Source organism: Bombyx mandarina, chromosome 04 (assembly GCF_030267445.1).
Source record: "Bombyx mandarina strain Sakado chromosome 04, ASM3026744v2".
Classification (NCBI taxonomy): Eukaryota; Metazoa; Arthropoda; class Insecta; order Lepidoptera; family Bombycidae; genus Bombyx; species Bombyx mandarina.
In genome coordinates, this window is record NC_143211.1 from 14,856,875 (window position 1) to 14,884,087 (window position 27,213).

Here is a 27,213-nt window from a genome sequence, read left to right on the forward strand (position 1 = left end):
ATTTTATTTCCGCTGCGTATTTTTTTGTGTGATTATACGCACGCAATATATTAAGTATAATATATGTGAATGACGATTTGAGAGATAGAGGAGTGAATGTTGAGATGACGGCTGATAGAGAAGAAGAAGACACTAAATTTAAACTAAATTAATATGAAATCGAAATCTGGAGTCATTTTTTTTTTTCAGGCATCAGAAATTATGTAACAACTATGATACTTTACTGTTTTTGCTATAGTGGTAAAAAAACGGCTTACACTGTACGTTTGACATTTAGCAATTTAGTTTTTTTTTTATTATACTATCTTATTATTATTATTTTAAATATGGAAATCTATTTTCAAATTGAGTCATTTTTTTATTGATCAGTGCCTCTTTTCTCTGTATCAGTTTCATTAATGTGGACATGATAAAATACAAAAAAATAGGGAATACAAGTTCTGTTGCCGTAGCAATGCCGCACAAATAGCTCTCAACATTAATGACGTGTGACTCAGTGAACCCTAGAAATATTTTTTTTTCCTACCTAAGCTGAGAGCCTTGAGAGGCTATATCAGCGTAGCCTTAACTAGTAGGTGAGCTCACGGGGCTCAAACCTGATGTCGCTGCTAACACGAACGATCGAAAACGTGACCCACTGAGAAGATCCGGTGAGAAACTCAGTGGGCTGTGTCTGGAGTAAATTTACTCGTCGAGCCCTTCGACGGGTTCGACGAGGACGATGACCGGAATGCTAGAAATGAACACACGACTCGTTATTGGTTTGAACGTTTCCGATATGGAAATTTTCATGTATAAAACGAACTCCGCGGTCGTCTGAAAACTAAAGTCCACAATGACGAATTAAAGACGATAGTGGAAGCTGACGATACTCAATCTACCGTTGAGTTAGCAGCAGCTTTTAACGTTAGCGTCAAAACAATATTGGTCCATTTGCATCAAATTAGCAAGGTAAATAAATAATAATTTAAAAAAAAACTTACAATTTACGCTTTTATAGAAAAGCACCCCACGCTTTTTTTAAATAAAATAATTTTTTCTTACACTATTTTTAATTCAAATTTATTAAAATTTATTTTCTATTTTTTAGTTGGACTTTCTATAAAAGCGTATTCTGTTAGTTTTTTTAAACTATTATTTATTTTTCATTTCATTTTAGTTGAATTTCAATTTTTACATCTCCTTTTTTTACATTTTTTTTAAATATAGAATTGTCATCGGTCCTTAATAAGTATACCAAATTTCGAGTTAATCCGACGTTTTGAAGGTGGTCAAAATCATGTTCAAAGATTCCGTTACAAACATACATACATACATACGTCTGAAGCTAATAAAAGCGTATTAAAAAGATAGAAGAACTTAATAAGTTGGTGCCGTAAGAACTAAACGAGCGCCAGCGCGATGAACACATTGAGGTTTGCCTCGCTTTGCTGAACAGACACCGAAACGAATGTATTTTAAGCCGCATTGTCTCACTTACGATGAAAATTGATTGTTTTTGATAGCAGTAAGCGGTCATTATATTGGTTAGACCTTGGTTCAGCACCTAGGCATTGCCTCAAAACTTACACCAACTTCCCCCTAAAAAGGTTATAGTCACTGTTTGATAATCTAGCCTCGGTATAATTCATCATAGCTTCTTAACAAATGGCATCAGCATTACCGGGGATGTGTACTATAAGGAACTGGTTCACAGTGATGGAGAAGTTTGTAAATTTTCGGCCAGCCTTGGTTGATCGCTTGTCATCGCTGCTCTAACAGGATAACGCTCGAACTCCTACAGCATAGCAAACGATCTCTAATCTATAAGAGAGTGGAAGAGTGATTTTATAAGTATTTAGAATTTTGCATCATCCACCGTACTCACCAGACTGTGCTCCGATAGTCTCCCATTTTATCCAAATTTGGACAACTTCTTGGCAGGGAAATCAATATCCGACAGTTGGTACAAATTGTCTTTGAAGAGTTGTTGACTCTCGTACACCAAACTTCTTCAAGAAGGACATTGTAAATTGTCATTAAGCTGGCAGAGATGCACCCATACCATGGGTGTATATGTTGAATATTGGAAATAAAAATATTTATAAAGAAATAATGACTTTAAATTCCTTTCTTTATTTTAAACTAGCGACCCGCCCTCGCTTCGCTTCGGAAACATTAAAACACACATGAAACCAAAAAAAAAATTAAAAAAAGTAGCCTATGTTCATCAGGGACAATTTCGGCTTCTAATGGAAAAAGAATTTTTCAAATCGGTCCAGTAATTTCGGAGCCTATTCGAAACAAACAAACAAACAAATCTTTCCTCTTTATAATATTAGTATAGATACTAAAGTGCAATTTTGCAGGTAAACACCCGAAAAAATAATTAATAATTATACAATTTTCGTAGGCTGATGAAAAAGAAAATTAACATCATAGATAGATCACAGTTCGAACTAACGTTTTTTAACAATTCTGTTCGGATACCTAACACGCACGGCCTTAGATATGGTGAAGTTACTCAGCACTCAACAGGATGTCAATTATCCCCATACGTTAATCTGCCGCCCAAAATCTCCTGCTAAGCAGAAGTGTTGCGGATTCGTCATGAACCACTAAAGAGAAAAAAATTGCATCCGTCAAAAATTGTAAGACATCGCTGAACTAATCATTAAGAATTTTTATTAAGCTACGTTTATATCCAGGCAGTATTTACGTTTTGATTTCGTCAGGTTAACGACTAATATAATCGACTGCTAGTCCATTGAACTGATCCTTTAATATTCTATGATATATATATTTACTTAAATACCTTTTTCATCAATTATCGCATCTAGATAAATTGTCAAATTTGAGAGCATGATTATTTTAAAGTCAATCGAGCGAGTTCGAAGCTCAGTGATTGGTCGGTAGATAACCTTGGATCAGTTACAAAGTGATAATGCAGATACTTAGGACAAACACTTGTCGAAGATGAATTTATCATGTCAATTTATCATTAGTTTTAACGCGTACTGTACGTATATAAGCCGAGAAACAAGCATTATTTTATTAGCATACGTCGTCAATATGAGGTAAGTGAAACATCAATTAGAATTAGATTATTTTTCTAATCCAATATATTCTAGTCTTCATATTTGTTGTTTTCATTCAGTACTAATTATGGAATACAAAATATGTACACACAAAAAAGTCGTTTAGTGGTTTCTGTTGCTATCTTCTTATGCTAGTGATGACTAGCATAAGAAGGCTCATCTGATGTTCAGTGGAGATAAAACGTGGAACTCACTACCCATTTTGAGATCCAAGATGGTGTTTCATTCCTATGACTTTAGCGATTAAATTAATCATTATTCGTTAAATCGTTATTGAATTAACAGTTGATACTTTTTAAAGACATTTTAGTTCCAAGCTATAATCAATATGTTGGTTATTTTGTTTTGGCTAGTAGTATTATTCTACTTTTATATTAAATCATTTAAATTATTATGATAGCTGTTTTATAGGGCTTTCGAGGGATTTTTTATAAATTTTACAAATATTAATTCCTAATAGATATGGTTAACTTATTCACAAAATAGATTAGATGCACTGATGAAGCGTAGTATAGTGCATTTCTTTCACTCGGAAGTTGATCTACACATCATGTAAACATGTAGCCCAATACGTATAATGGACAGCTTATTTGTCTCTTACATATGACAAATAAAAAGTTCGTTTTCAGTGCGAAATGGAGAATTGGTATTATTTTACTGCCGGTGCTGGTTTTAGTCCAGTGTCAAGTAAAAGAATTAGATTGGTGGGAAAAGACCGTTTTCTATCAAATTTACCCTAGGTCTTTCAAAGACAGTGACGGTGATGGTATTGGAGACCTGAATGGTAAGTTCCTATTTTTTTTTCTTTATGAATATTTTTTAGATTCACCGAAGTACTCTCTAGCCTACCCTAGAAGCCTTAGCTCGCGCTAGGGCTAGTGTTAGCAAATCCTCCCAGGTGGAGCCCCGTGAATTCACCTACAAACTGGGCGTAGTTGGAATAGTCTAGGATACCTTGTTGGTAGCTTAATGGTTAAGTGAGAAAAATCAAAGGTTCATAGTTTAATACAAATTCCTAGTGATAATCGAAATTATGTGGTTAATAGCGCCAGCTTTTTTGAATTATGTGTTGAAAGTTCAATTTATTTAGAATAATAGCCTAACATACCAAATTAGTTGGAAAATTATCATGATGTAGCAATAGACTAATGTAAATTTATCTTTTATTTTATGAAGGAATAACAGATAGCTTAGAATATCTAAAGGAATTGGGTGTTGGTGCGACATGGCTATCACCGATTTTCAAATCGCCAATGTACGATTTTGGATATGACATTTCTGATTTTTATGATATCCAAGAAGAATATGGTACAATGGAAGACTTTGAAAAGCTTTTACAAAAAGCAAAAGAGTTGGGTTAGTAGATTAAAATTATATTACGAAAATATGAGTACCTAACAACAAAAGCAGTAAGAAAATTTTCTTAATAATTTATAATAATTTTAAGCTGTACAATTTAATTCCAGATATTAAAATTGTTCTTGATTTCGTACCTAACCACAGTAGTAACGAAAGTGTTTGGTTTGAAGAAGCTCTTAAAGGACACGAAAAATATTACAATTATTTTGTCTGGGAAGACGGAGTTGAAGATGAAAACGGAAAATTAAATCCTCCCAACAACTGGGTAAGTTTATGTTCTAATTTTGATAATCACAATGTGCCTTGCTCAACGTATTGTAATGTAAAGCTAACTAATATTTGAAATCACAGGTCAGTGTATTCCGAAAAAGTGCTTGGGAATACAGTAAAGAGGTGGGTAAATACTATCTTCATCAATTTGTTATCGGACAGCCTGATTTAAATTACCGCAATCCAGAGGTGGTTGAAGAAATGAAGAACGTTATTCGCTTCTGGCTTGATAAGGGTATTGCCGGATTCAGGGTGGATGCGATCGCTCATTTATTTGAAGTAGATAAAACACTGTTTGGAGGTAAATATCCTGATGAGCCATTGGCACAAAATAGAGAGATCGATCCAGACAATTATGACTATTTAGATCACATCTACACAAAAGACCACGAAGAAACATTTGAAATGGTTTACCAATGGAGAGACGTTCTTGATGAGTATAAAGCAAAAGATGGATTCACTAGGGTTATGATGACTGAAGCTTACTCCAGTCCTCAGATCACAATGAAGTATTTTGGCGATGGTGTCCGTGCTGGAGCTCAAATGCCATTCAATTTCGTACTCATTTCCGATGTTAGTGGTTCATCTACTGCTGCAGAACTTAAATACGCTTTGGACAAATTTTTGACCTTTAAGCCTGTTGACATGTTGGCTAACTGGGTGGTAAGTTATAATAACTACAGTGTCACAATACTATCAGTGTTGATTTTTATGTTAAACTTTCATATTAATTAACAGGCTGGTAATCACGACAACAACCGAGTAGCTTCTAGGTATAGTGTTGAGCTAGTAGATGGGCTTAATATGATTGTTATGCTCCTACCTGGTATAGCTGTAACTTATATGGTGAGTACTCATTACACAGAACATGACTATTAATGAAAGAAATGAAACTACGTAACGTGTTTATATTGTATAGGGTGAAGAAATCGGGATGGTTGACGGATACGTAAGCTGGGAAGATACGGTTGACCCCAGTGGATGTAACACAGATGATCCTATCAACTACTGGACTGCTTCTAGAGATCCTGAACGTACACCATTTCAATGGAATTCTGAGAAAAATGCTGGTATAAGTGATAGTTTTAAGTTTCTTTGAACTTGAAGGTTCGCATCTTATTTGTGCAGTTCTTGTTTCTATATTCTCTACTCGTGTATCCGGTTGTCATAATTGAGTGTGTGTGCGTGTGCGTGTACTTGTGTGTGTATACTTGAATATTTGGTTCAGTATTATAGTTTAAATGTTGACTATAATATATAGTTTGCGTTGAAGTTTTCAAGCAATTGATATATTATTTAGTAGTAAGTATCTTTACTAGATTGGGGTGTGGGTTCAATTGCCACTTCGGGAAAATATTAACGAACATTTGCTTTGTGTTTTGCTTTGCTTTGTGTTTTCCTACTGTTCAAGTGATCTTTATTTTATGTACTGATTTAGTAATGTTTTGTAAATTTATATTTGGATAAGAGTATACTCTGAATTCCTTTCCTAAAGCGAGATAATCATAGCAAATCCTTCTGTGAGACTAGGTAATCATATAGATTTTTTCCCGTTTATTAAGTATTATTTAATGTACAGGATTCTCTACTGGTGATAAAACATGGCTGCCAGTAGCGGGGGGCTATGAAACCCTCAATGTCGAAATTCAAAAATCGACTTCTCGCTCTCACTTGAACGTTTACAAGCAACTGACACGTCTGCGAAATGAACCTGTGTTCCGGTATGGTCGCTTCGAATCAGTGGCACTTAACCCTGATATTTTCGCTTTCAAAAGGTATGTTTTGATTATTTCCACCACATTACAGTGTGTTGTCAATTGTCTTTTTTGGATTTATCTTTGGCCAGCCTATGCTAATTTTCCATTTAGATTATAGTTAGTATAGTTGCCTCGTTTTGCGCTGCTGGTTGTGTTGGTTCAACGTACTTAGAAAAAGTATTTTTTGTTATCTATGATTAGCTTATCGAAATTTGGAAGATGTTTGTGTCTGTGGTATTACATCACACTTATGAAATCCATAGGTATTTGATAAGAGGTACATATAGAACAGTGGTGACACTGCTCGTTGCTTTGCATTGCATAAGTTTATATCTGTTAATTGTTATTGAAAGATACACTTGTCCTTGAAAACTGTTTTGTCATTTGATTTATTAGTTTAAAATAATTCGAATTAAATTGATAAAAGTTTTTTGTAGTTTTGGTTTAGTCGTTAGGAAATCTAATTCCTAAGCTGTGTACAGCTTATGTTCGATTAGTTTCCTTTTTAATTATTTTTAGTCTAGAGATCCATAAACGCAGAGCTCTCTTTTGTTATGAACTTTTCATAGCTTTTTAATAGACAATTGATGGACCATTTTAGCAAAATAACACGAAGTCGTCAAACTGGTACGATTGATTGTCGGTTTAATTATACAAGAGTTATTGTTTTCAGATGGCACGATGGTGAAATTTACGTGACAGTGATCAATTTGAAGAACCGTGATCATACTATTGACTTAACTTACTTCGAGCATGTTGTTGGTCATTTAGAAGTTGTCCTTACTGATATTCGTTCCAAGAAGGTTCCTGGGTAAGTGCTTGTAGCTTCATACATCATTCATAAGGAAATCAAATTATAAAATCACGCAACATTTATATTAGGGGTTAAAGTATGAAGTTGCCGGTTTGTTTTGAAAAATTGAAATTCATTTTTTTTGCTTCCATGTAACATACAAAGGTAATTTATGTCTTTGCGATAGAACTCTGGTGATCTAGATTCTACAAACTGTGTGAAAGCATTTTGTACTGCCTCCTGGGAAGAGAAATTTTTATCACGTAGAAAATTGTCCAAATAACGAAAAAAGTGATAGTCCGTTGGAGCAAGGTCTGCCGAATACGGAGGGTGATGAATGGTTTCTAGTTGCAGTTTCCGTAGAGTTAAAACGGCTTCTCGTGCTGTATAAGGTCTCGCGTTATCATGGAGCAATAATGGTGAAAATCGATTCGGGGCTGTTTCACTGCAAGTTTTGCTATCATTGTTTGGAATTCGGTACACTAAGCATTTGCCGTTATCGCTTGACCAGATCGGAGAAAGTTACACCAAAAACTCAAATCAAAATTTCCATAACGAAAGCTTTTCAATCAAAATCGCACGGTGCATTCATTAGCAGTCCCCTCTCCAAACGCAACATTGATATTGCGAACTGATTCTACAGCGTTAGTTCCGCGTCGGAACTCGTATTCAAAAATCACTCGAATTTTCGAAGTATTCATTTTTCTTGTCTAAACTGAATAAAAAAAACTGTTGCATATTTTTTAAAAGAAGAACTTCATTGGTACTAATTGAAAAAAGTTTCACTCAAAAATATCAAACCATGAAGATTTTATATCAATTCGAAGTACTTATTACAATAAAACGCCAATTTCATACTTTAACCCCAATTATACTTTTTTTTTACATTACCACACGTGACACTAGTTGTCACGCACTTAATAGAAAGGGATAAATCAACACTGCAATTGAATATAAACGATACTAGGTGTACAACTGTGACTGTTCTCTGATCGATTTAAAGATGTATACGGTTTTTGTTAGTACTTCAGAGTGGGTGTTTGTCCCAGTATCTTCGACATAAAAATGACATACGAGTCGTTCTAACAAGTTGGTGTATTTCATACATGTAGTGTTAGTTACAGCTAAATTAGTTTAAATATTGTAATAATTTCTTTGTCAGCTTAAAAGACAATTACCAAAGCATTACTAAATGATTATTTTTATACGTCAACTAGCTGACCCGACAGACTTCTTAGTGCCTTAATCTATAATAATAGACGATAATAAAAGACCTAAACTTTTGTATAAAATAAACTCAAAACAAACAAAAGGAATCCGTCCGACGGGGGACACATCAATAGAAAAACAAAATTGTTATTTTTATTTAATTCCAAGCTATTTCATATTTATCTACCTTTTAAACCTTCTGTGGACGTCCATAAATAATTCAAGACCAAAATTAGCCAAATCAGTCCAGTCGTTCTTGAGTTTTAGCGAGACTAACCAACAGCAATTCATTTTTATATAAATAGAAGAAGAAGATGTAAGCGAGTTTGGACTATAAGAAAAGTCGCAAAATGTATTGATGCCAATAGGTTGTGGTTCGACCCTGGCTTTCTTGAAGGTTCTTGATGTTAATCTGTGCGGTTAACATGTGTTTATAAATGTTATTGTGATACGATTGAGACAACATCTGGCAAACAAATGAGACGTGAAAAGAAGGACCACTTCAGATCTACATAGATATGTCTTGGTATTATCGTGATGCGTAATCGTAACACAAAGGTTCTTTCAAAAGATTTTTCTTCACAGAGATTTGCTGGAAGCAAGCCAAGCGGAGATCGTCGCTCACGAATCTTTAGTGCTCAAAGTTGTACACACCCTACGGTAATTGAAAGAAATTTAACTCTTGATTAAATCTTCAAACAACTTATAAAGTGTTTCTTTTGAATTGTTTCGTGGTATAAAGTAGGTATCTTCTGCGATATCGAAAGTAGGTTACTGCCATGTTTTTACAAAACTTTGACACTATTTATAAAGTTTCAACATCATTCTATTTACATTTGTTTTTACGACTTAAAAATTGTATCCTTAGTATGAGACACGCTTCCAACCGTGACCTATAATTTAACTCTGGTAATAATAATGTATAATTTTCTATAGTATCGCATCACTGTAAGTTCCTTTGATGTTGTTTCAAAGAATTATCTGAGAATATTCATGATATGTTAATAACATGTCACTGCAAATGATCATTTACATATATAGTATGGCTTACCCATATCTATTACTTGAAATATCACTTGAAATTGATATCTAATGTTCACGTTTGCAAATTCGCTAGCAGCGTTCGAAACACCTTGACAAAATTAATTAACGTTCATTTTAAAGGGATTCATTTGCGTTTATGAATTATGGATAAGCAAACTCGTAATGGTTCTAGCTCTAGCCAATCCCTAGCTTTAGATGATTATAGAAAATTTTCACTGAGTGCTTTGGAGATACAGTTTTTTTCACATTTAGTTGTTCATGAAAAAATAATGAGTTGTTTTCGGACTTGTTTTCCGGCATCATGAAAACCTTGTGTATTATTAAACATACTACATGTTTAAATAAAGTAGTTTGTAGTTTTGTAGTTACATCTTCATTCGGTAGCCAAACTTATTTAAAGTATCAGTTAAGCCTTTTTATTGGAATCCTATTTAGCTACGATTTACAAATCTATTGATTTATATCTAATTAAATTATTCGTTACGTTCTAGTGTTGTAGTATTTTGAGCACTTTCCTATAATTGGTCAAGCCTACATCATTCTACTAACCAAAGATTATTCGCCCCTCCTCTCCGTTATTTTTGAAAACGGGTCGGTTCCTTAACCTTTTTGCTTCTTGTAACGTTACCAAATCAATTTTGGTAAATTATATCGCGTCTCCAGTTTATAAAAGGCCTCTGCTCGGCGATCTGGTAACAGAAATCGATCACTCCAACTTTCAAAATAACTTCATTGTCCTCAAAAACGTGGAGCAGTATTGACTTCTCCCATTTCTCATCATATTAATGGGTTTATTGTTACTTGCTCTTTACGAAAAACATTTAATCTAAACAACGAAAGCTTTTTGAAGTGGATCATTAATTTGCCTTGTAATCTTTCAGTCGATTGAGTACGAAAATTTCTGGTTTCCGATGAAACTGATTTATTATAGCTTTCTAAAGATTATATAAGGATCTTGCGTTGAAATTACGGAATCTATAGCACAATATTACGTTGACAAAGTAAACTTAATTTAGTAGGGGCTTAGTCAAATACACTTTATGTACTTGTGGTATCAAACATCATTTGTAAAATCATTTGTAAATTTGGAAGGCAAATTGAGATTACGTCTTCTATTTTGAGAAATTTACCATACATTGAATACTTTTTCATAGATTCAATAAGCAATTATTGGTATTTCAGTGCCATAGTATGACTAATCTCCTCTTGTCAAGAAATATGTGCTATTATAATTTGAATGCTTTCTTATTATCAAAGTATTTAAGATTTATACTGAACAAAGCACCAGCTAGTTCTCAAAACGATAGTACATATTATGTAACGTTGCTCAAGATCTTTTGTTCTTTCCATTATTTTTAAATTTCTTCAATGTACTTTCCCACGAATATTCATAGAAATTAAACCTCCTTCGAATCGTGTACCCCGCTTAATTAATAACCAGTCAAGGTCCAGCTAAGGTTATGTGCGTTACCTTCTGATCCTTGATTAAATAACTAGGAGCTGGGTAAGTGCCCTTTTGGGTGTAATAACTTTGGATCCATATATAGCCCGAATTTAGCTGCCCATCGTCAGAGCGGATTTTCATTTATCTTGATGTGACTTATTTTTCTCAATATAAAATTGGAATCTTATTCCAACTAAACGCATTTAATGTGGCAATCACGCCATAATAACATCATCTATACGAATATTTTAAAGTTACAAAACTAAAATAACGCATTGATAAACTTTTGTCCTAAAGACAAAAATATAAATACATAATAATATGTATGTACTATTCAACGATCATCAATTTTAGATCTTAATGGATCAGATTTACTATCGGCGTTTGTGTATCCGCATTGGTAGGATCCATTATCCTTACCTATTGTTGAAGCAGTTGTGGGTTTCGATTAGTGTTTCATTTCGACATCATATCTTATGGTGGATAATGGCATTCATGTTGCTATGAATAGGGGTTCCACTGAAAAACAGGTAGCTCCAAAACTCGTCCACCCACTTAGCACAATAAAATAAGGCTCCACACAGACCCTCAATAGTGTCATTAATTCGAAAACGGGGATACTGTGAACATCACAAAGTTAGAACGTACCCTTAAACAGGTTTACGTTTGTTTTTAGTACAGTATTTCGTCTTGCTTTCACTTTAAATTTTACGACAGGGAGAACGAGGCTGGTGGATGCTTAGTGAAGCCAACGTTGTCGTATAAAGGTGTGAAGTTTATGGATTCCGAATATGGTATCTTGTTAACAGGTAGTGAATGTAGTCAGGGATGATATTAGCTAAATTGAAGGAAAGATATTGAAACATTAAATTTTATTATTTTGAAATTAGAAAATATGCTGTTAACGATTAATAGCTTTTAAGGCTATATGTACATTATTGAGCTCAGAGCTTACGTTATGTTGAAGGTTTATCAGAACATCTCAGCTCATTGAAGCATTACCACTCCCATCTTATACTGACCCCTACCGGCGATCAAGTTGGGCTCCATGGCGGTGTAGTCAGAGTTTCCTAAGCCCTCGATCGCTAGATTAATAATTACTAACCTAATCAGTATGTCTTGAATTTGACGAGTTGTGATTTTTTGGTGCTCAAACTTAGCCAATAAATAATTATCCGGGACAAGTACCTATAACATGATTTGAAAACTATTAGCCGTCGAATTTTATAAATTATTTCAAACTTTACTTTATTTCACAAAAAGACCAAATCATAACAAATTAAAGAATATTCCTGTAGGCTTTCATGAACACGAGCTTGTTAAAAATAGATCGGTATCTGTCGCAACGCTTTGAGAATTTCGTTTCAAAATAAATTTTCTATTTTGTAATTCTATCTTTGATATTAGTTCATCAAACAACAGCCGGCTCTTATGTACATTTCATTTATTTTAAACTGAACTATTTTCTTTTCTTATTTCTATTGTTTTTTCTATCGTGCATTCTTTTCTATTGTTAATTTGAAATAGGAGACAAGCTCTGGCTCTGTATTAAAGCGATTATTATCGGAGCAAATGCACCTTAACGTGAGGGTGATGTTGAAATTGAGATCACCGTCACCGTGGTCGTGATCACCATCACTGGTGGTAGGACCTCTTGTGAGTCCGCACGGGTAGATACCACCACCCCGCCTATTTCTGCCGTGAAGCAGTATTGCGTTTCGGTTTGAAGGGTGGGGTAGCCGTTGTAACTATACTGAGACCTTAGAACTTATATCTCAAGGTGGGTGGCGCATATACATTGTAGATGTCTATGGGCTCCAGTAACCACTTAACACCAGGTGGGCTGTGAGCTCGTCCGCCCATCTAAGCAATAAAAAAAAAAGATGAAACATCGAAATGAGCATCAAAGTGGATCACATGATTGGTTTGGGGTCTAAATACGGATCGCTTGGAAGTTCTCGGTATACCGAAACATTCGCTTTGTTTTTACAGAATGTTTCATGAGAAGTTCTCTGAGGAATATTTTGAGATGATCCCACGAAAAAAAAAAATCAAATAGTATGATTATCATTTTTTCGGGGTCTATATTCTGCGATCTTGATTCGTTTTCGGCATGCCTATGCGGTTTAATATTAGTCTTATTATTTTAGGGGATGACCAAAGAGCTACCGGATTGTTCGATCTTTAAATATTTTGAAATAGTCTCCTCTTAATATCTATACTCACATACTTTTTGTAAGCGTTTGAATGAATACAAAAGCCAGTATATAATGTATGTGCTAGGTCGTTACCACTGAACCCTCATGATTAATATTCGGAGAGAAATAAAGAAGAAACATTAGCAAATTTCATTCCTGCACTTTGACCACACAAAACCAACTCGCTCCACTTAAATTGTAAAACATTTCTCGCAAAAAACAGTCCATGAATGAATGGGATTCAATTTGTTTTTCCGGAGTTTCGTAAATTATTTTCTTGCTTCCCGCCTTGGAGTACACATTGTTATCTCAACAGCACTCCCTCTAGATTCACGGAACTGAAATGATGGGCAAATGTTTCTTCCTGTACAAGTTTGCACAGAACAAATATTTTCTTTGAATTGCGATTTTCAAACCTTTGCGCCATACACTCAAGAGATACACACTGCGCTCACTAAAGCATGTAAGCACAGTTATTATACATAGTTAACTATACATTTTGAGTGACTTGGTGGCATTGTAATTGTCGCCCCTGTTTGCTGGGCTGAAATTCATAGGTTCAATTCCCAATTCGGGAAAAAGTTTGTGTTTACCGGAACCTATAGATATCACAACGTGAATGCACATGCCCACACTGAAATAAGGGATCTAAATCTCAATTATTACAACTGTGGTCCTAAACCTCAAACCGAAACGCTTGGCTTCTTCGCGACAGAAGTAGGCAGTCGTACTTTCCCGTGTGGGCTTAGAATGCACTGTACTGTCAAAAGGAGCATGAAGATAGTGGCAGGCACTTGTGCGGGTTTGCACCCGAAACCTGTTAATTCGTTTATCCAGAAGGCAGACGAGTATACTGCCCACCTCATGGTGAGTGGTTACCGTCGCCCATGGACTTCAGCAATGCCAGGGACAGAGCCAAGCCGCTGCCTACCGCAAGCACCGCTTCGTAGTAAAACAGGAGATACTGATACGGGTTCATAGCACACTTATCTTGGACATGATGCACAACGAGTGCTGTCCAAATAAGCAACAAAACGGGTCTAAATTGAAAATAAAAATCGGTTTACATTCCAAAGTAACAAGTAATTTTGTTTGAACATTTTTGTAACTGCTGTATTAAATTTCTTACGAAATTACTTAGCATTTTAACTGGTATTCTCATTAGAAGGCGTACAAGGTCGGTTGGTAACATTAATTTAGATATAGTATCGTATTGCGGGAATAGGTAATGTTAATATTATGTATTTACTTAGTGACGAAAGGCCTTCAATGGTTTATTTATTGATATGGATTAATGAAATGTTCGTTTTTTTTTCAATCGGTCATTGAACTTTTTGTTTTGTTCTCGGGAAACAAATTTCACGATGGCGAAGAATAGGATACAGAATGACAAAGATCGAATATATATGTTTATACAAGAAAGATCTGGAAGGTAATTAAGTTATGTGTCTCTTTAATACGTTATAGCACGCTTACGGCTTTGGGCACCCAACTCTTCTTCACAGGATGCAAAGGAAAGAAAAAGGGGAAAAAAAGGAAGATACCTAATGATTTCATTCGGGAATCAAATTAGATCTATTTAGTATATTGAAGACAAATATAGTATACAAAGACCAATAAACTGAAGCGATCTGATATATTTCGCAAATACGTAAATTATTATTAGAACTAGCAGTGTTCATAGCTTATTATACTGACTTAGCGCTTATTTCAAGCAGTTATACTCTTATATTATTATATGTCTACCATAATTTGATTACTTTAACAAGCCCTTTATTTTATTATTGTTTTAATGGCCTTCATTAATGACAAATGTAAAATGAGCTCACGCATTTAACACACACACTTCAACAAATATGACTTACAGCTCAACAACTATATAGAGTGAATCGAGAATCTTCCATCGAGGGCTTGGATGTCTTCTATACTAATATTATAAAGAGGAAAGATTTGTTTGTTTGTTTGTTTCGAATAGGCTCCGAAACTACTGGACTGATTTGAAAAATTCTTTTTCCATTAGAAGCCGACATTGTCCCTGATGAACATAGGCTACTTTTTTTAATTTTTTTTTTTTTTTTGGTTTCATGTGTGTTTTAATGTTTCCGAAGCGAAGCGAGGGCGGGTCGCTAGTTTACCTATAAGCCGACAAATCAAACATTAACGTCTGAAACTTGTAAGTTTTGAGCGATACAGATTATGTTTAATACAACACAACGACTGGTGGTAGAAACTCTTGTGTGGTCCGCACGGGTAAGTACCACCACCCTAAATATTTCTGCCGTGAAGCAGTAATGCGTGTAATGCAGTAATACCTTAGAACTTATCGCAAGGTGAGTGGCGCATTTACGTTGTAGATGTCTATGGGCTCCAGTAACCAGTTAACACCAGGTGGGCTGTGAGCTCGTCCGTCCATCTAAGCAATAAAAAAAAAGTTAATTACAAAAAAATAAAAAAAAAGCATACTGTGATTATTCGAATTCACGTGTCAAATTAATTTCTCATCTAGAAGTACCCACCCGCTGTAATTAAAAACTCTGTAGCGTTTCGCGTAAATTCTCCCGTGAAAGTTACTAAAAGCAAGCCCTTTTTATTTGGGAATAAAAAGGCACTGTAACGAATTAACGTCGCTTTTTCGGTGGTTTAACTTGAAGTGAGAGTAATGGTTAGTTTAAGACCGGGGCACATGGGATTGCTTAAATAAAACAGTGACTGAAAGACCACCTAACATGATATCGTAAAAGTACCGCTTCAACACGCTCGCTTATTAACATATCTTCGAATTATGATCAAATTATTGTATGGAACAAATCTTTACAGTATTTAAATTTTATTGTAAAGATAGGAGAATGGGTGTCAAGAAGTTACTGGATTATACAGGTCCTGTTCATAAAGAAGAAAGAAGAATGAGCGACCACTCACCATAATGTGGATACGTCTGTCTGTCGACAATGGTAATAAAAAAGTTGTTATAAATGTGGCAGTCTCAGTAAATGTTATCAGTCGAGTTTAGTCGAAAACATGAAGTAGTTTCACTTGGGTAAGGTCGATACAGCGATGGCAACACTAGTTTCCGACGGTTTGACATTTGAATCAGTTTGACAGTTGACGTTTGAGGTACACTTTTACGGTAAAGAAGGGGTCGCCATCATTCTGTCTGGGAGCACCGATTTGAACGGTCGTTACTTAGCCACGTGCGTCGCTGTAACGAACTTGCCGCGTTTCTCGACTATTAGTGATCAATCTCATAACGAGTCATCCTACCCCGCTCCGTTATATAATTCATTTTGATTTCTCCTTTGATTTTTTAAATATCAAGTGTAGTATTATTTGTCTCTTCTTTATATGCAAATAAAGTTTCTGATCCACAAAAATGTATTACTCTGTTACAGTTGACTTAGTTTTTGAAGAGCTTAAGGGATTATTTAGTCTCAAATTCAAACCGTTTCATATGAGTTTAAAAAAAACTGAGATTTTAAATTTTCTTCAATATTATCTGGTATTAGTGGTACTCTATATAAGTATATTATATCTGAGCAAAAGTATGTTAGTGTACATACACTAACATACTTTTGCTCATACACTTAGCACATGTTAAGTGTATGTTTTTATATGTCGATATAATATATAAGTATTGTTATTTATATGCAGTAATTTATATGTCGATATATCCAGATTGACTGCTTGGTAATTCGATTTACTGAACTATTTAGATAAAAAAGACGTATGCTTAAATGTAAATAAATACAAATGTTTACTTGATCATTACGTTCGATGTATACTCCTCTTTAGTCGTAATAAGTACAGAAGCCGGTGGTTTTCAGTACGAGCAATTAAAACAAGGCAGTAATTATGTTAGGGCGTTCTCCTAACGAGTCGGTCTCGTGTAAAATTGTATTCGGCCTATTTGCTTGACAACTGTTTAATGACAATCTCGTTACAATTTTGCTGAGTGTGCTTCGTTAAATCATATAGAACTTATTTGGGAACGGTGTATTTGCGTATGTTTTTTTTAAGGTTTGTTAAATGAATTGGTTGTTACTATAGCTCATCGACATTCTTCTTCTTCTTCCAGTGCCTCTTCAATCCTGAAGGTTGGCCGTTAGCTTCTTGTATTCATTGCTGTCAGCAGCCAGCCGGAACAGCTGTTCGACGGAGGCAATACCGGTCCACTCCCGGATATTCCGGAGTCATGTCTTTTTTCTTGGCCCAGCACGTCTCTTTCCGTCCACTTTGCCCATCATTATCAGCTGCAGCAGCATGTATCGATTGTTCCTGACATCGACATACTGCTACAAAAAATGGTCGGGTGTCGCTTAGGACCCTTCTAAGCTTATATCGTGAGCTCGGATGGCTGTATTCGGACTGTGGAAAGCTTTAGAGGAAACGCCACAGGAGCGAGCTTCCATGAGCCAGTTAAAGCTGTCCTCTGAACCGACGGTCCGAATGTTATTGTTCGAAAATTGTATTTGTATATGCGCATTCATATCACGAAAATATCGTTAGGAAGATTCAGGCATCTGTCAAATATCTTCTATCCTATGACGGCTACCGGTTACAAAATAACAGTCAGATGGAAATAAATCATTATAAATCAATACCGATTATGATAAATTAATAGAATTTTGTGTGTTTATTCGTTAAAAACAAAAAAAAAAACAGAAAGAGGTTAACTAATAAAAAAAAGAGCAATTTATTTATTTAATTTTATATCTGTCTATCTGTTTGTTTCTCCGTGTAGGAAATTATGGATTGGTTTATCGTGAATAAGGAGAGATACGATCGGTTTCGATTTAATTAAACATATAGGATATGAATTCTTTATTGAAAAGGATTGCGTTTTGAGAAACGTCCTTACGCCCGAGAGAGTCGAAACTAAATCTTAAAGAAACAATATTTATTTTACAATTTACAAGTTTGTTTAAAGTAACTTAAATTATATTTATCAGCAACTCTACAAGTGTAGCCTACACTTAAGCCTTTTTTTTTTTTTTTTTTTTCGGGTAGAGGGCCGAACCTCTTACGAGGTCCCCGCGCAAAAGGGGCGCGCGGGGTATGTGAGACTCAACGATCTGCATGGTGTTGTGAGCAGACCGCGGGCCCAAGGATTTTAGGACCCACCCACTAAACGACTCCCCTGCACTCTTACACCCGACGTCCGATCCCCTCCGAGGTCAGAACCCGGATGAGGTAGGGGGGCTACCGCGGTCAACACTACAACCAGACGGCGCGGCTCACCCCAAGGACGCCCAGCCGACGGAGCCTTCGAGGCGAATCGAAGGCTCTGAAACGTCGGCCGTCTCGGTACGGCAGCCCGTCGGGCCGCCCAGACGGTGCCGCTGGTGTCCCGGAATACCCCGCTGGACCAGAACCAGCCTGCCGGGTCGGGACGCGATACACCGTCGACCGGTCGCTCTATTCACTCCACGGCAGCGCGCTAGAGTGCTGGTAGCGCGCAGCGCGGCCTCACCCCCTCAGGTCGCCCCTTGACCTTCACCGGGGGGAGGCCGCCACCTACAGGGGCCGGGACGTACGGGCGTATTCCCGCCTCCGGCCCCCGGCTTGACGGCGACGGATCGGTGCGGAAAGGGAAGAGCTCTCCCTCTCTCGCTCCGCCGCCTCCTTCTGCGAGATGGTGGACTCGCAGAAGTCGAGCATCGCCTTCCAGGACGCGTCGCTGCCGAGCATCGTAGCCACGACGCGCGGCAGCGAGAGGTCCTCTCCTATGACCGCGACGAGGGCGGCGCGTTGCTCGTCGAATCCAGAGCAACGCGCCAGCGTGTGTTCCGCTGTGTCATCCTCGTCGCGGTCCGCGCAGTGGTGGCACTGCGCCGTCGGTTCCCTTCCGGCTATCTTGTGCAAGTACCGGCCAAAACAACCATGGCCGGTCAACATCTGCGTCAGCCGGAAGGTAAGGCATCCGCGGTCGCGGCCCACCCAGTCCGCGAGAACCGGGCGGACCGCCTCGACGGTACGGAGGCCGGCCGACGGGTCCGCCAAGCGGCGAGACCACGCCTCCAGCACGGACCGCCGAGATTGGAGCCTCCGCGCTCGAACTACTCCTTCGCCGGGGCGCCCTTCCCCCCTAGAGCGGAGGTCGCTACGCCACCTGTAATCGGCAGCGAGCGCCTCCGCCTCCAGGTCCCAGGGTGGCGCCCCGGCGAGCAAGGACGCCGCCTCGAAGGAGACGGTGCAGTATCCTCGGATCGCCCTGACCGCGATCGCGCGCTGCGGACGTCGCAGCGCCGCGACGTTCTCGCGGGTCAGGGCGTGGCACCATACGGGAGCGCCGTATAGTGCCATAGACCGCACCACCTCCATGTAGAGGCGGCGTGCCACCTGATCGGGACCCCCGACGTTTGGAAGCAGCCGGCTCAAAGAGCCGGCCGTCGCCATCAGTCGAGGGCCCAATTTTTCAAAGTGAGCGTGGAAGCTCCACCGACCGTCCAGTTCGAGGCCGAGGTACCGAAGACCGGTCACCCCGACCTCGACGCGGACGCCTCCGATCACGAGGTTGGCACCCAGAGGCGGCGCTCGTCCCGGCCCGTGAAACAACAGGGCCTGGGTTTTGTCGAGCGCCACCTCGAGCCCCAACCGTCGGATCCTTGTGACGACGTGTGCCACGCCTGCGCACGCCAGACGGGCAGACTCCCGGTAGTCCCTCCCCGGAGCCACGACCAACGTGTCGTCGGCGTAACAAATTACGCTCAGCCCGGGGAGGGGACCCCGAATGACGCCCCGCAGGACCCAGTCGTAGCCGATGTTCCACAGCAGGGGGCCCAGGACGGACCCCTGCGGAACACCGCGCTCGACAGGGAAGCGGTACATCGCCCCACCGTGTCCGATGCACTGGATCGACCTGCCCTCGAGATGCCTACACTTAAGCCTCTCTAAACATTTTTTTTTGTATAACCCAAGTGTTCGAGACATTCTAACAAAAACGCTGAGTTATAACTGCATTTTTAAAGCCATTAGTGCAAAATGTTGAAGTGACAAAATCTAAAATTAAGCTAATCTTACAAACTACGATTCATTTTTCTACAGATAATTCAACAGTCCACAAACATCAGCGGAACTGTTGAACAAATTTTCATGTAGTCCAATTTTAGAAGCTACATAGCAAAAAATAATATTGCTAGCACGAAAGTAACTCTATCTGTCTGTTACGTTTTCACGCCCAAACAACTCAATCGTTTTGTCGAAATTCGGTATGGAAATATGTAGTTTCAACTCTGGGATAGAGCCTTTACGCTTTTCTGAGCACGGATCTCCACCCACGCAATATAAAGTTTAGTCAACGCGGGCGAAACTGCGGGCGGTAGGTGAGCTAGTCTAAAAATAAATAATAATAAACGCGAAATTAAACCCTAAAAGTATATTGATAAACAATATTTATGTTTGAGCCACCAAAGTATATCTTACACGACAGTAGTCTCTCTGAATAGCGGTGAAATTTCATTGAAATTTGATTTTTCATTGTTCAGAAAATTAAGCGTCAAATTTCAAATTTGTAACTTCATCTGCTTAGGGCCTGCTTTGATTACATATAATTAACATTTTAATTTAACCAAGTAAAATTGGTAGACAAACTATATGGTAATTTGCGTTGTGGAGAATTTTTTTTTTTTACAGTCTGTCAGTGGCCACGTGGGTATATTCTGGCTTTATCATGATTGGCAGGGACGCAGCTCAGACAGTGGAGGATTAAGAGCACCAATCTACCTATTTCTGCCACAAAGCAGTCGTGCGTTAGGGTTTGAAGGCTTGGACAGCGATTAATCAATACGATGAAGACTTTAGCTTGGTGTCCCAAAAAGGACGGCAATCACGTTTTTTTTTATTGCTTAGATGGGTGGTCGAGCTCACAGTCCACCTGGTGTTAAGTGGTTACTGCGGTCCATAGACATCTACAACGTAATCTCAGTATAGTTACAACGGCTGCCCCACCTTTCAAACCGAAACGCATTACTGCTTCACGGCAGAAATAAGCAGGGCGATGGTACCTACCCGTGCAGACTCACAAGAGGTCCTGCCACCAGTAATTACGTAAATTATAATTTTGCGGGTTTGATTTTTTATAACACGATGTTTTTCCTTCACCGTGGAAGTCAATCGTGAACATTTGTTAAGTACGTATTTTATTGTTAAAATTGGTACCCGCCTGCGGAATTCGAACACCGGTGCATCGCTAGATACGAATGCACCGGACGTCCTATCCTTTAGGCCACGACGACTTTGTGATGTTTATCAGTTTTGGTACTTACTCACTAACCACGTGAACGTACGTGAGTCCATGACTACAATTTGCTAAATCTTATCAACTTCATCTAGTACAATCAGAAGGCCATATGAGAGTATTATATATTTTATATTATAACAGAGACGGCCCCATTTATATCCTCCGTGATATCGTGATTTGACAAAAAAATATGTCCATTTTTTCGTCTCCGTAATATGATCTCGCATTGTGCGACCTAACTTATTTTACTCGTAGGTATTACATATAACGAGTGTACGGGTACATTCTAGTAAGTTTTGATAGGTTATTTTTTATCTGACTTAAAAAAAAAGAGGAGGTTTCCAATTCGACTTTTATTTATGTGTCAGATCTTTTTTCCCGGTGAACCGATATCATGTTTTTATTTTTTTACTAAATTTAAAACATGCTGGCTTCTCGTGTGGTCGCATTTAAATTTCATGAAGATCTGACCAGTAGTTTTTGAATTAACTTGAATAATGCCTATTCATTTGACTTCAATTAAATTGATGAAATTCTCATTTAAAAAAATTGTAATTGGTAGGCAGCGGCTTGGCTCTGCCCCTGGCATTGCTGAAGTCCATGGGCGACGGTTACCACTGACTATCAGGTGGGCCGTGTGCTCGTCTGCCTACAAGGGCAATAAAAAAAAAGATGTTTTTCGTGGTGGGTTGAAAGTTTTTAAACTAAATAATACTAAAATATAATATATTACTTATTACCGTTCACTAGTGATCGCCTCTCGAACATAGTATGAATTTACAATGATAAACATAGCAAATTATAATAGTATTATATATATATATATATATATATATTATTTAAGTATTACAGTAAATTATAACACACACATTATAATTTTTGTTTTTAAGCATTTTAGGCATTTTCTTAACTTCTTCGATAACGTCAGCTGGAACGTACGAACAACAACATACGTGTGCCCATCAATATAGCTAAGTAAAAGGAGTAAAGATATTTTTGCTAAGCGATTTCGTTCGACAAACTAAGCTTTGTGTCGCTTAAAACAAAATCATGTCTGGTATATAATTTATTCGTAAATGTTCGTTCCATTTCGACATTAGCAAGATTATTTGGTACTCTTCAAACCCTACCTACATGCGCAAAGTGCGAGCAGCACGCTGTGATTATTGTAAGTTAGCCTATTAAAGTACGTTTTATATCGTGGCCTTAAAAATACGATTGGAATACAATTTCAGGTGTATTAAAAATAATTGATCTGTTACAAGCCGCGCTGCTTTGAGAAGTCGTCAATTGAATCCGTTAAGAATCATTTTCATAGAATCTATACTAATATTATAAAGAGGAAAGATTTGTTTGTTTGTTTGTTTCGAATAGGCTCCGAAACTACTGGACCGATTTGAAAAATTCTTTTTCCATTAGAAGCCGACATTGTCCCTGATGAACATAGGCTACTTTTTTTTTATTTTTTTTTTATTTTTCTTTTCTTGGTTTCATGTATGTTTTAATGTTTCCGAAGCGAAGCGAGGGCGGGTCGCTAGTTAAGTTATAAAATACGAAGTAATGATTTTATGTCGTTAAAAGTTTTTTTTTGTTTTTATGTTGTTAAAAACGAGTTTTATTGGTGGTAGGACCTCTTGTGAGTCCGCGCGGGTAGGTACCACCACCCTGCCTATTTCTGCCGTGAAGCAGTAATGCGTTTCGGTTTGAAGGGTGGAGCAGCCGTTGTAACTATACTTGAGACCTTAGACCTTATATCTCAAGGTGGGTGGCGCATTTACGTCGTAGATGTCTATGGGTTCCAGTAACTACTTAACGCCAGGTGGGCTGTGAGCTCATCCACCCATCTAAGCAATAAAAAAAAATTATAAAAAAACTGAGATTTAAAAATCTTCTTAAAATAGGTTAATTACATAAATAGCACGATTATTTACATAACGTTGAAACAAGAACATTATTTACCTAAAACATAATTCAGAATTGAATATTTCGATGTGTCGAAAATTAATAGTATCGTTACAATTCAACTCTTCCGAGATCACTCACGGACGGATAAAGTAGACTCAATCGATAAATCATAAAAACAAACATAACACGATATAAATAAATCGATTTTCGTGATTAATCGAATGATTTTTTATTACGTTTGACGACCAACGTAATGCGATTGCCGCCAGCATACAACCACGCCCAGTTTTGTTGCAAAATACTCTCGCCACGGACTTTGAACGTGGAATTAAAAATTACTATACATGCTAGGCTTATTATTATTGCACATACAAGCTTTTGTTTAGGATAAAATCAATGAGGAGTATTGTTTTGTGACTATAATTGCCGCCATTTTGGTGGTCAATCTTAGTAGCACGTTTTTTTTTTGTTATTAAATCATATCGACGCTTGAAAGGCAAACGTCACTAAACGACAATAGCTGCTTTGTACATAAATGATAGGCAATAACAATATTCGATGTGCAAAAAAAAAAAAATTCTAGGTCTATTAAAATTATTTCAATCCTACAGCTACTAGCTAGATTCTACTATAGCTAGATTCGTTAAAATAAATTTTGTTTTCAGGTATTTCAACTTTAAATTAGTCTACTGTAAAGTTCACGCATTGTCGCTTAGTCACGTTTGCCTTTCGAGCGTCGATATGTTTTTGTAATGATAAATCCGTATGTTTTAGCTTTGAGAACAACCTTCAAATATATACGACTAAATAAATACGTTGTTATTTTGATTACAGCTACGAGCCTAAAAATTCTAAGAATCGGAATCAATTTAAATTCCAAAAGATCGATACCTAAAACAATTAAGAAATACTGGACTGAGTAACAGTCGAGACAAAATTTTACACGTAGTTTATAACTATATTAGACGGTACAAAATTATTTCGAGAATTTAGAATTCGTTAACGAAGCAAACTTTATTCGATGGAGCTAAAACGATGTTATCACGTTTAGAGCTGAGGCATTAATTTTAGTGTTCTTTTATGCGATGTTTTATTATCGGGCAAAGGGACAGCTCGTCCAGTATTAAATGGCTACTTTAGCCGATAGAGGGATCAGAACATCCACCATGCGATTTGAAAATAAAGACACAACGATTAGCTTACAGTAGCTGGCGATAAATATTTCACATCGATCTTTCGACAGAGACAATCGGCTAATTCCGGCTTTGTAGAGCGTTATCTTTGTCGCACACTACCTATGTGACGTTTACCCGTAATTGTCATTGCCTTTGTGGGATTACAATACGCCCTATTAAATATATTAAGTGTATAATATATGCGCCCTACAAAGGGTTTTACTAACTCATATGCAATTATTGTAATTAATTTATTATTTACTTATATTGAGTACTACGTTTTCGACGTCTAGGTTTCTAATTAACAAGTTTTATATAATTTACAAAATGTTTTTTTTTTCGAATAACACAACCCTGAGCATGTAGAAAATTGAATTTGAATTGAAATTGAATTGAAAAAAAATATTACTTTCGATATTTCGAATACATTGTTATTTTTAGTGTTTTTTAAGGTTTTTTTTTTAAGGTATCACGACAATAAAAACAATGAAACCAAAAAACAGAATAAATCCATAAAGGCGTTTTAGTAATATCTACGCCTCGACACAAAATTATTTGGTCTGTGAACTTAATAGTATTTACGTTCACAGACCAAATAATTTTGTGTTAGCTTATGTCAATCCCAGATTTTTTTACGTATTCTTCTACAAGTGTTAACGCTTAAGGAATTAGCATTGTCTAGGTCCATGACATAGTCACTTAAGCTGGATAAGCCCCTTAAGTTACCCGCAAATAGGTATGCGCAATAAATAAGTCATAACCCCTTGATTATAGCATAGACCTATATAGTAGGGACACAACATATTGTTCTATACGTACAATTGCTTATATAAATAGCACCCATTTTGAAGCACACACATAAACATATATCTATCTCGTTCTTACTCAGCACTTTAACTCGCAGGAAAACAATATAACAGTATTTTAGTGCGTACATAAAATGAAACATGAATATACGTAAATGTCTCCGTCTCCGTCTAATGAGGCCGAAAATTCGCCATGTTTAGCGCACCAAATGTCATTGTCACGTCAGTTCGGCCGTCTGTTTTTGGTTGTACATTATTTATTGACTTTGATATCGATTTAATATCATTGCTTATATAAAATTTCTTATTTTATCATGCTTAAAACATACAAAAATAATAATTAAAACATATTTTATAGGATCTCAACAAAGTCGATGCCCCAAAACTATTATCTATATATATTTAAATTCATTATGGAGCCCTCATCCGAAAAATCGGACACCATTTTTCGGTCGGAATCTATTGATCATGACACTAATCATAAATACCTCTTTAAAATATGTCATCAAAACATATTTAGACATTCTGTTTAGATATTTCGGGAAAAAGGCTACCGACAAAATCTCTTCGGAACTAAATATTAAATTTAAATAAATAAAATAGTTTTATTCCGCAGTGAGTAAAACACTATTGTAAATTCGTTAAATATTTAATAATTAAGTGATTTTAGAGAGGAAGTCATAAGGAATGACGTTTGTAATTTTATTAACGAATAAATGTTCTGTAGGTGTTTTTTTTTTATCAGGCGGTCCCTTGATAAGTTTAAAATTTGAATCACTTTCAAGCGAAAGTGATTCAAATGGTGCTGCGCACCTTCCTTGAGGTGCGCTGCGGTAGTGTGTTATGGACTTAAGAGTCAGCAAAACAATTAAAATAGATTGTAATAGTCTAAGAAAAACACGTACTCAAAATACGATAACATTCAGCATGCTAGAAATGGGCAGATGGCACAGTACTACGCCATATCTTTATGTTTTGCAGCAAACGACAACTTTATAAAATCAGTGTAGCAAATTTAAAAAATCGTCATATCGTTTACTTGGCAAATTTGAAGCACGAACTCGTCTTAGATTTCACATAATATCTAAATCACATCATCTTTGCACATAACAATATACTTACTTCCAATTATAGTATAAATTCTACAAATACATTCATATTCAACAATATTTAAAATAAAATGAGCCAAGAACGTTTATCGATAAAACCTACTAACATTAAAATCTTCTGGGCAGCACTAAAACCGCCATGTTTTGTGGCCAGATGACGTCACAGTGGCACGAATTTGTTGTTGACGTTTCATTTCCATAGGTTTCCTAGTTCAGTGGATTATAGTCTGTCCAATTAGACGACGTTTTCTTTATAAAATTGAAATACATTTTATTGTCCTACCCACATCTTTTGCTCTTCTGGTTTGTAGGTACAGGTGGTGGGAGATGTTACAAGTTATTTATTTTTTATTTATTTATTGCTTAGATGGGTGGACGAGCCCACAGCCCATCTGGTGGTAAGCTGTTACTGGAGCCCATTGACATTTACAAAGTAAATGCGCCACCCACCTTGAGATATAAGTTCTAAGGTCTCAGTATAGTTACAACGGCTGCCCCGCCCTTCAAATCGCATTACTGCTTCACGGCAGTAATAGGCAGGGTGGTGGTAGCTACCCGTGCGGACTCACTAGAGGTCCTACCAACAGTAAAACGCACGAAGAGTACCATTCAGCCCATATCTGCCGCGAAACGATCAAACCTTCTGATTTACAACCATTCTATCAGCGTAGCTGAGGATTTAGTACTATATCTATGGGTGCAGTATTTACATTGTGGTGTCTGTATGCCCTTGAAGAACCTAATATCCGCTCTGATAAGCTTTCAAAAATTTTTATAAATATCAGTTTTTAACTTCGAAAAGCTTGCCCGTTGTATCAAAATTAATTAGAA

The 27,213-nt window shown here is 37.1% G+C and overlaps 2 protein-coding genes across 12 annotated transcripts in view; one reads left to right on the forward strand and one right to left on the reverse strand.

Moving 5' to 3' along the window:
• Pde1c (Phosphodiesterase 1c) overlaps positions 1-27,213 on the reverse strand; it is a 474,080-nt gene that overhangs the window by 147,878 nt on the left and 298,989 nt on the right. The window lies entirely within an intron of this gene.
• On the forward strand, positions 2,907-9,175 carry LOC114245996 (maltase A1). Its single transcript, XM_028178356.2, has 10 exons — positions 2,907-3,056; positions 3,707-3,861; positions 4,254-4,433; positions 4,544-4,701; positions 4,788-5,369; positions 5,445-5,552; positions 5,626-5,776; positions 6,286-6,481; positions 7,137-7,274; positions 9,051-9,175. The coding sequence occupies exons 1-10, from the start codon at positions 2,956-2,958 to the stop codon at positions 9,127-9,129; spliced, it is 1,848 nt and encodes a 615-aa protein (XP_028034157.2). The 5' UTR covers positions 2,907-2,955; the 3' UTR covers positions 9,130-9,175.